The sequence below is a fragment of the Nelumbo lutea genome, chromosome 4 (genome assembly GCF_056320005.1).
Source record: "Nelumbo lutea isolate HS-2025 chromosome 4, American lotus-T2T, whole genome shotgun sequence".
Taxonomy (NCBI): Eukaryota; Viridiplantae; Streptophyta; class Magnoliopsida; order Proteales; family Nelumbonaceae; genus Nelumbo; species Nelumbo lutea.
In genome coordinates this window covers 65,255,989-65,267,172 of record NC_142687.1, presented here as the reverse complement: position 1 = coordinate 65,267,172, position 11,184 = coordinate 65,255,989, and the positions used below count along the sequence as shown (strand labels likewise).

Genomic DNA, 11,184 nt, shown 5'->3' with positions numbered 1-11,184 from the left:
GGATTTTAATCTCATAAGAGATTAAATCCAATAGGTTTGATTGGTCAATTACATGAGAAATTGCACCTGTACACTTGTTTGAAAAAATCGGTTTTTCTCTTACAAAAAACCCAGTTTTGAACTTGTCCCACATTGGAAAATTATAAGTTTTGTTTTCAATATTTCAATAGGAGCTGATTTACACTCCTTAAAATTAGTAGAGGGGAGTATGGGGATTCGATACCGCGCAACGCACACGCACGCGTGTGTGTGGCGCAATGAGGCGCTTTAGAGGTGCACTTTGCTCGCACTTCGCGCGCACCCGCGTGGCTTGCGATGGGTGGCTCTGGTTTTGGTGCGTTGATGACCGTTGATCACCATTAATGAGATCAACGGTCACGATTCGATCGGGTGTGATCATGAGACACAATTCAAAGTTAATAGTCACCAACTGTTAACAACTTTTTAAATAGTTACAATTTCAATGTGCTTTCTCTAAACCAGCACCTACCTTTTCTTCATACCTCTTCACAAGTTATTTAAGGAGCATGAATCAGACTCCAAAAACACAATTTCGAAATTCACTATCTCTCTCTCTCTCAGTCCGGTCTACTACAGTCTCACAGAATGTTTTTTTAGAGACTCTTCAACTTTGCTGGTTGCAGATTCTCGCCCAAGGCTCTGTTGTATCCTGGAAAAGAATTTGCCTGTAACCCAACAGAAAACTCAGTAAAACTGAGTGGGGGCAAGACGCGCTTCAGAGCTTCTCCTCCTAAGTTACAATAACCCCATCTTCCCCAACATTAACCACTCGTTCGGTTAAGTTGGGTCAATAACAGAATCCAATCAAGAACCAACTGGAAACCCATATTAACATTTAAAACCATCCATACTCGGAAAAACAAAATCCATACTCCATACTCCATAGAAGAATATAAATTAACTTTTAAGCATGCCCCAGGACCAGGAGGAGCCAGGAGGGTTGCATAACATCACACCCCACCTCACCCTTATCCCTCTTAATAGGACCAATAATCACTTCGGAATTTGCTTTGGAATTTGGAGGTGATTTCGAGTAGTCGACCCACTCAACCCATGACAGCACGGCAGGGTTGATTTTGTCATGGACTACAAAGTCTACAACCAATTAAGCCAAGTCGGCCCCCCCTGCAGCAGCAGCAGCCAATAATAATAATCAACAATCAGGGCAAGGGGAACGGAGTAAAAGGGTTTGTTGAATTCACACTCAAACAATAAAAAACAGGTAATAATTAATTAATGATGATGATGATGATGGAGCGCTTAGTGACACTTTTAACTCATAAAATTATATTATTAGCAAGACTTCAAAGTCGGAATTAATTAAAGACCAGGTCCAAAAGCATTAGCAATTAAACAAATCCAACAAATCCAGAGTCCTGACCAACAACAACATCCCCCCAATTCATCTGAAAGACTGATGGCTGAGGCAGCCGGACCATAGCTAATTACCCTTTCCTTTTATTTCTTGGGTGCAAGCCTGGATTTGATTTTCTCAACCTCTTTGGTACCCACTTGGAAAGCTTTTGTCAACACATTGTCAGGCACGGAGGGCGATGCGGCAAACAAGGTTGCAGCAATGGATTGAGTGCCGGGCAGTTGGCTATTGAAGGCAGCGATGACAGCAGCAGGTACGTCGCCGTTGTTCTTCTGGAAGTGGACTAAACCCCTTGGAAACACAAAGATGTCACCCTTGCTGATGGTCTTGGATATGAGGACGTTAGCGGTGGTAATGAAGCCAACGTCCAATTGGCCTTCCAGGACGAATACGACCTCGGTGGCACGGGGGTGGGTGTGAGGTGGGTTTAGGCCACCCGGTGCGTAGTCGATGCGGGAGAGCGAGACGCCTAGCGTGTTGAGTCCTGGGATCTTTTGGACGTTGGCCGCGGTCACCAGAGACCCCATTGTGTTGTTGGTCTGTCCTGCCTTGCCCAGCCCGTCGAAGAAGAAATCCGCCGCGCTTACGTTGCTCGCTTCTTTACAAGCGAATCCATTCATCTTTACTCCTGTTTATCATCAATATGTATTAAACACCACCACTCAGAAGCCGAAAACCATCAAGGAACAACAAAGGGTTAAGAAGTCCACAAGATTAGTTTTCTCTTTTAATAAAAAGTATATACCCAGAAGAGAAATTAAAACAGGAAAACAAAAAAAAACAGAGTAAAGTTGTGCTGGGGCAATTAGGCCCAGTCAACCCCAGAGTCAAGAAATGAGATTTGCTTCTCTTTTTTGACCTGCTTTTCCTTCTCTGAGGAAAAATGATAGTCTGTGATAAAAGAAAGAATTACCAGAATTCAGATCGGCTACACAGATATCTTGAAGCAAGTCCGGATCTGAGGCAACTGCCCTGGAGACAAGAGCAAAGAAGACCAGAAGTGGGACGACAGCCGCCATGTTTGAGACGAGAGAGAGAGAGAGAGAGGGTCTTGACTTGATTGAGGAATAAATTAAAGTGGGTGAGGCATATTTATAATAGTTCGTTTTGGAAGCTTGTGCAAGAAAGGAGGAAAAGGAGAAGGCTTGGTGGTTGACTGGTGATTTGGAAACAAAGCATGCATGAGAGAGACCTGCCTTCTTCCATACAAAGCAGAGCTAAGCTTGAGTCTCTAAAGGCACGAAATATGCTGTCTTATCCGTGTCAAAAAAAAAGAAAAACACTTTAAAAAGTTGCTTTTTTTTTTTTCTATTTATTTATTCGGTTGAGTGTAATGCAATTACCAAGAAAATATATACACTGTTGACTCCCCTTTTACGGGGCATAACGTATTCCTTGCTGATCCCGCTTCCTATTCTCTGGGCCAGAAAAGGATCAGGTCGATGCGATCATTCATCTGTTTTGGATCACTTTGTTGGTAGAATATATTTAGAAGCAATCAAAATTTGTTCTGTTCAGTTCAACTCAAACCATATATTTATCTATCTATCTATATATATATATATTAAACCACCCATTACCAGTTAAAAGTCTAGCCCGTATCAAAGCAATGATCGGACCTTCTTTTCCTTTACCATATTTTCTTGGTATTCTTCTATTTTCCCATATTTTATATTTTATTTATTTATTTTTCTATTTTTTGCTAATTTTACTTGCCAGTATCGCCTCATGATGTAACCTCAACAAGGGAGTCTAATGAAGCTGTTCATTTACTAGCCAAATTTTCTTTAACCTATAACAGAACAATCACATGGTCTTCAATTTCCTCTTTTCTATTCAATTAATTTCTCACGAGATGGACTCGTTGATTGATGAATGAATTTGCTTTCGGACTTTCAAAATATAAAATAAAATTTCTACTTAATTCCGCTAATTTTTGCCTTAGCCCCTACAAGGAGCCCAGATTTCCTACTCACTTTTCCTGCCAATTCTCTACCCTTCCTCAATTGCAGACACACATACCTCATATCATAATAGAGATGTGTGGACCCAATTCACTGCAGGTAGAAAGTGGGTAGGAAATCCAGAGTGCCCTACAAGCAAATAAATCCATAAAAATAGGGGTGTTTTTATATTACCTCTGCTAAACCACATTGAATCAAATCAAAATTACTGGTTTGGTCTGACCTGAACTTAAAAACAGTTTGATTTAGTCTGAAAATTTAAGGTAACTTATTGATTTGGTTGAAACTAAAGTGTAATTTCATAAAATTGGTTTGATTTTTCAAACCAAATAAAATTAACACCCCATCATAAAATTGGTTGAGTTGAATAGTTGATTGAAACTAAAGTGTAATTTCATTATAACTTCTTGTTTATTTCTTTTTGAATTATTTACTAGAATCCAAGTCATCTATGAATGGTATGTTGATGTGAATACCTAGCAATAAAGAGCTTTTACCTTCGTAGCTTTCTTTAGGCTGCATTTGGGATCGGTGTAAATAAAAAACAGTGTAAAAGTTCACACTGGTTTGATTTTGTCTGCATTTGGAAGGAGAGTGTAATCATGATCAACGTAAGACTCCACTCCGATTCAGTTTTGTGTATGGATGGAGTAGAGTTTTACGTCGATAAACGATGTAAAACTATCAAAAGTAAAGTTTTACATCGATTATCGATATAAATATTACATCGATTTTATCAATGTAAAATTTTACACTCTTCACCTATCACGTTTTTCAAAAAACAACAATCACTTTTACATTGATGACGTTTTACACTGATTCCAAACACAACTTATAATCTTCAATGATAGTTTGTTAGTTCTTATGTCTCATTTCTATCAAATATGAAATAACTGAAGTGGTTGAGAAATCTTCATCAGTTTGCTTTCTATACAAGGTTCAAAAGTTGGTGGGTTTTTTTGTTTTCTTATTTAATGGTTTGGCATATAGGATCACAAATCATAATCGTTGGATTGGATTATATTTTGAGTTCAGATTAGCTACATTTCATGGCTGTGTTAGGGGCAGTTTAAACAATAATAACGCCTTACATCAGCATACACCATGGCGTGGGTTGTAATTTTTTGTTAAACAGCCTCTGATAATTTAAAATGTCTTTTTTTTTTTATTATTTTCTGGGATATTATCTAAAATTCACCATGATTTTTTTACATTTCTTTTAAATTGGCTATGATTTTTCAAAACCTCCAAGAAGTCCCCTATTAGTGAGTTTTTATAGTCCAAAATTCACCTTCCGTCGTATCAATGTTAGTGATCATTAATAAAAGTTGTTCGCATAATCATTTAAACAATCTAAATGACCAAAATATCCTTGAGCAAACATTCAGCCTTATTTAGATGCCTTATATTACTTGTTCCCAGGTAATGGCCATGGTATTGTTTAGAGTAGGCTTCTACTGCATTATCTTTCAGTTACTTAGATTCACCTTGCAATTAGACTTATTCATGGGCTGGGTTCGGGCTTGGATTTTGTCAAAATTTGAATGGGCCCGACCCAAGGCTTGAGCCCAACACAATGGAAAATCAGGCTCAAAGCCCGGGCCATTAACAGGTCTACTTGCAAACAAGGTTCAAAGTATTGGAAACACCAAGTGTATTAGAAAGACAATTTTAAGAGACGTATCGGGATATGTCTTGAATACACATGCGTATCGGAAAAAATTAAGATATGCATGAAAACAATATAAATACATAAATAAATCATAAAAGTACATCAATAACACTAAATATAAGACCCCAATGAGATATATATACATTAAAATAATATATTTTAATGGTTTTATGAAGAAATAAATTGTAGTTAATTATAATTTCATTGAAAAAACCTATGTGTTAGACAGTTTCGTATGCCCTTAACTTCAATCAAAATGATGTACTTTATGACTTTACTGTAAATGAATAAAAGTGCATATTTGATTCATGTTCTCTTGGTATGTTTCAGTGTAATACCCTTAAACTGGACACTTAATGAGACTCGTGTTAGTTTAGAATGTTCATAGCTAGTGGGTCAGTCTGGGGAGACCTATCCTGACAAGGCTGACACTGTGGTGCCACCAAGTCGGTTGGGGTGGCTTGTCTCAGTTACCGGGCTGAGACCCTAGGCACATACAGTGTAGGATTAATTGAATCTTTGAACTGGACCAGATTTCCAGTATTGCCCTGGACCTTGGAGATTGATGGGAAAAACTAGAAAGTTACACCCGACCCCTAGACTCGATTATGATACTGCACTAGGTGTCGGATTGGGCTGTCTTTGATGTACTAATTAGTGAGATCCTTAGCGGGGGTCAAAACATGGGTATGTTGGGACAGTCTGAGAATTCATCTGAGTGGGTGATCATAGTGACAAGATCAGCCCCTTTGTCGGACAAAGGTAATGATCGGGGATGCACTCTCACTGATGGAAACCAAGACTGCCGGTAGCCGATTTCAATCATTGAGATTTGTTTTGCAAAATATATTTTATATGAGATATAAAAGTATATAAATTATGGTTTCGAAATGATTTGCAAAAGGTTTTAATTCTCGAGATCCATAGTAGAGAGAGTGCAACACTGTTCCTTGCAGCCGAGGGAGAGGTCCTTTCTTGTCGGGTAGTGTATGATCATTATGGGCTGAGAGGTTAAGTGTAAGACCATTAAAGATAATACCTGATGGGCTAATCTTGCATCTGCCCACAGTCCCTGGGTGTTACAAGGTGGCTTGGCCCAGGGACACTTAGGGTAAGTGTTGGGACCATAGAGCCCATCTGATGGGTTTCAGGGGTTGCACTGTCCATAACAGTGTATTCGGCCAGGCCTTGTAACAAAGGTTGGGCTGAACCCATGTGGCTGATGTGTAGATTAATGTTTTGGTCCCACGCCATACAAGGAAGCCCAACTGGGTAGCAGTTTGGAAGGCTAAATGAATACATAACCTTAAATGGACCTTAAGCCCATTTCGAACTGGGCTAATTTGATTAGTCACTTAAGGGGCGAATTCTGAGATGGACCAGTTGATAGGATTGGGCCCACACCCTATCCACTTAGAGAGTCCAAGATCTAAATAAGATTTAGATATGGAAACTTCCTAATTAGATTAGGAGATGGCTGATCTAATCTGTAGATAAGATAAGGGTTAGCCCTTATCTTAAAGGGACTTCTAATCCATATATGATTTGGGTTAGGAACTCCTAATGGGATTAGGAGCTGACCCCTTTAAGTCTATAAAAGGAAGAGGGGGCGGTAGCCTTTAGACATCAATCAATCACAAGCAAGCAATAGATAGTCTTGCCTTTAGAGCTGAAATCACAGAAGAGAGAATTCTACACCCTACAAATACTCTCTTGCCGCCTCCTTCCTGCAGCCGCTGCCTATAGCAGTTCGATCACCACTTCTTGGGAGAAATCAGGATTGGATCTTGATTCCAATCTTTTGGAGAAAAGATTGGTGGGAGTTGTATTCACAAGCCGTCTAGGTGATTCTTGAGAAGGATCAAGTTCTTTTGGAAGAACTTGGGCGTGAACACCTCCATTGGGAGATACTACTTCTCTGTATCAGGTATTATCTCTCCCTACTCCTTTTGGTTCAAATCTGGTTCAATTTATAGTTCAATAATGATATTTGAAAATATAATTTTCTAAATAGGGAATTTGATTCCCAGTTGAAGGGAGAGAAAAAAATTTTGGAATTCGCCCCCTTATTCCACAATCTTTGGGCGTCCATGTGATGGATTTCCTATCCCTTCAGTGGTATCAGAGCCATGGTTCAAATCTTGAACCATTCTATTTCAAATCTGAACCTACGCAAATAGGGAGAAGGCGTTCTACCCAATTTGCGCAGATATGGGTTTTGGGAAATTTGTTCCCAAAACAGATGGGCAAATAATCTGAAATTAATTTTATATAAATCTAATTATTATTTATAATAATTCTTTATAATTTTCTGGATTTTTGGGTTGTTCGCACAAGAGGAGATCGAATTCTTGGTTTGCGTAGAGAGAACTGCAAGATTTGCAGTTTCTTGAATTTATTTATTACATTTGGTCTGTAAATAATTTTTTTTTTATTTTTAGACTCAATGTATAGGCATTCGATCTGATGTAATAATTAATAGAAATAGGATTTCTATTTATTTTTATTTTGGATCGAAGATGGCGGCGCAGAAAGGGAGATTTCGCAGATGGGAGACATAGAATCTGCGATTTGCAGTACTGCAATCTATGATCTAACCTCTGTTTTGCAGGATGGAGTGTGCGAACAACCTTGATTAACTGATTCTTGTTTTTCTTTTATCAGTTATTTAATTTTAGATTATTTTCTTGAATTAAGGATTTAATTAAAGATCAAACCCTAGACCCATTCGAACCAAGATTGGTTCAAACTATTTGGACCAAATCTAGGGTTTAATGAAGGCTGAAAGTCAGCCCTAATTTTCCCACTAATGGGCCCGAGGATAGATATTTAATTAAATGGTTAATTCAACTCAACCTGTAAAGGCCCAGTTTTAAATAGTTAAAACTGCTAAAAGCCCACTTCAAAGGATAAAGCTACATGGGCCGAACTGGATAACCTTAATTCAGCCCATATACCTAGATAATATTAACGATTAATATTATGGATTTTCAATGGGCTTCCAATGGGCCTTACAGATAATTAATTGATTGGATCAATTTATCCCTGCATGAGATGTTTGGATGTGTGATGTGCTCCGTACATGGGCCATAAGTGCTTGGCCCATGCTCATTCGATAGTGGCTCTTGCGCACACCATGGCTGAATGCACATCATTGCCATGGTGTCCCTTCTGGTCATTGGATGACCTCCCTCAGTGGTGGGCCCCACACCTCATCGAGAGGTTACGTGCGGAACCCTAGCCGATTAAAGGCCCACCGAAATTTGACTTTATGAAAGTAAGTGGGAGCCACTTTGGTTTGACCTAAATCAAACTAGGGCGTAATTAACTGTTCCCTCCAGCCAATATGAGTGCAAGTGACAGAGAGATTCATATGATGAACTCTCTAAAGGCCTTCCATCATTAGTATGAGGATGAGTCCTTCAGTAATGAGGAAATGCACCAGAAAATGGGCTATCCATTTGCTGTTGGGCTTGTCTGAGTGTTTCATAAGATGATAGGGGCGTCATAGACCGATGTGAGAGGGGTTTCACCAAAAAATGGGAACTCTCTCACGGTACCTTGGTGTTCACGAATATGATGGGAAAGCACTCACTAGATAGAAAGGTTTACCTGAAAACGGCTCTGAACCTTGTTTGACAGAGGTCAAAGGGAAAACTCATATGATGAGTGGATATGATCCTTCACAGAAAGGTGGTGGGGTTATGCAGCTGAAACAATTGGCTCCATGCACCCTATGTGATTTCTCACATTTCCAGAGACAACCCGTAGTTTCCGTCACTGAGAAAGGAGGGAAATCTCAGAGATGAATAAATGGAAATGGATCGTAGATTAAAATCCATATCTATGAAATGAACAAGATTCAAATTAGGTTGTGGACTGATGTTTGCTCTTTTATCAGAAAATGGCAAACGGATCTTTTGCAAAACTGCTTGATGACAACAAGTTGAAGGGCCCAAACTATGCTGACTGGTACAGGAACCTTATGCTGGTCCTAGCTTCTGAAAAGCTGGACAAAGTGGCAAAGAATCCTGCCCCGGAGCGTCCGGGTGATAGGGCTTCTGAGGCCCGAAGGAGAGACTATCAAGAATGGGAGGAGAAAAACTCCCTTGCCCGGTGTTACATCATTGCCTCATTAGACAACCCGATACAGAGGCAGTTCGATCAGATCGAACTTGCCAATGACATATTGGACAGTTTGAGGTTGATCTATGAAGAGCTGAATCGTTCTACTCGACAAAAGGTCTTGAAACAGTTCATGACCGCACAAATGTCCAAGGGTCAACAAGTTCACGACCATTGTCTTCGGATGATGGGATACATCAACGAACTGGAGGCTCTTGGATCAGGGCTGGACCTTGCTACCCAGATAGATGCTATCCTTAACTCTTTGCCTCCTTCCTTTAATCCGTTCATCATGAACTATAACATGAACAAGCTGAATGTCAGCTTGCAAGAGCTTAGCAATATGTTGCAAAGAGCCGAAGAACTAATTAGAAAGGATGAGCCTATAGCTATGCTTGTTGAAGCTAGCAAAACGGGCAAGAGAATGAGGAAGGCAAAGAAGCCTTAAAAGAAAGCCACTAAGGGTAAGAAGCAGAAGAAAGACAAAGCATCGGATGCCTGTCACTTATGCAAGAAGACCGGCCACTGGAAAAGGAATTGTCCTGCCTACTTGGAATCCAAGAAAGGTAATTTCGAAACTTGTGTCATAGAAACCAATTTATTGGTAGCTTCTACGTCCTGGTGTATTGACTCCGGGGCTTCAACTCATGCGTGTAACTCACTGCAAGGGTTGAAGGTAAGCAGAAGGCTGGGTGAAGGAGAAGTCACTCTCTACTTGGGGACTACTGCAACTGTTGCAATCGCGGCAATAGGAACCGTGGAGTTAATTTTTAGAGAAGGAAAATTTGTCTTTATGTACAAAATTTAAGAAGAAATTTGATTTATGTTTCAAAACTGTGTGTAGATGGTTATTCTGTCTTCTTTAGTAATGCGATTACTATTAAAAAAATAACAGATTCATCGCATACGGGGAACTGGAGAATGGTCTCTATGTTCTACATCCTTCTCTAGAAACTGACATAACCGAAACCACGTCGTCTGAAATCCCCAAGAAGAGAGCCCGTGATACAGATAATCCCACGTATCTGTGGCATTACCGACTTAGCCACATCGGTGTTGACCGAATCACAAGGTTGGTAAAGGATGGTCCTTTGGATTTTCTAACTGTAAAAGATCTTCCCACCTGTGAGCTTTGCCTGTAAGGCAAGATGACGAAATGGCCATTTAACGGTAAGCCTGAAAGATTTACAGGCACACTTGACCTAATACATACTGATGTATGTGGTCCCCTGAGTGTTAGGACACGGAATCAACACGTGTATTTCATCACCTTCATAGATGATTTCTCACGATATGGTTATGTGTACCTAATGAGACACAAGTCTGAATCCTTTGAAAAGTTCAAAGAGTTTAGACAAGAGGTCGAGAAACAATTGGGGAGAGAAATTAAAGCCCTTCGATCTGATCAAGGTGGCAAGTATCTCTTTGACAAATTCAGGGACTACTTAAAGGATAATGGGATAGTATCACAATTATCTCTTCCTGCTACACCACAACTTAACGGTGTTTCGGAGAGGAGGAATAGAACCTTATTGGATATGGTCCGGTCACTTCTCATACACTCAGAGTTACCCACATCCTTTTGAGGTTACGCATTAGAGACTGCGATTTACGTGCTGAATCGGGTTCCAACCAAATCAGTTCCGAACACTCCATATGAACTTTGGACCGGAAAGAAACCAAGTGTCAGACACTTGATGATTTGGGGTTGTCCAGCACATGAGTGCAAACAAATTGGAATCTAAAACCAGCCGTTGCCTATTTGTGGGCTACCCAAAAGGCTCTGTAGGTTACCTATTCTATGACCCAAGTGAACAGAAAATGTTTTGCAGTCGAAATGCCCAATTCATGGAGACCGATTACATCCTGGACACCATCATCAGAAATTTGTTCTTGATGAGGAGAGCTCAGGAGCAGTGGGAGATGTTCCACAAGTTCCAGGTAGTGACCAACCTAGAAGATCCACTTGGGTATCCAGGTCACCAGTCCGTTATGGTTATGACCAGGATAGTTACTTGGTGGAAATC

At 40.0% G+C, this 11,184-nt stretch overlaps 1 protein-coding gene across 1 annotated transcript; it reads right to left on the bottom strand.

Annotated features, from left to right (window-relative positions):
• Positions 1 to 1,285: 1,285 nt before the first annotated feature.
• Positions 1,286 to 2,652, bottom strand: LOC148860894 (germin-like protein 5-1). The gene is made up of 2 exons (XM_088941789.1): positions 2,310 to 2,652; positions 1,286 to 2,024 (listed from the first exon to the last, which is right to left on the bottom strand). Exons 1-2 carry the CDS (start codon positions 2,413 to 2,415, stop codon positions 1,480 to 1,482), a joined length of 651 nt encoding a protein of 216 aa, XP_088797915.1. The 5' UTR covers positions 2,416 to 2,652; the 3' UTR covers positions 1,286 to 1,479.
• Positions 2,653 to 11,184: the final 8,532 nt, after the last annotated feature.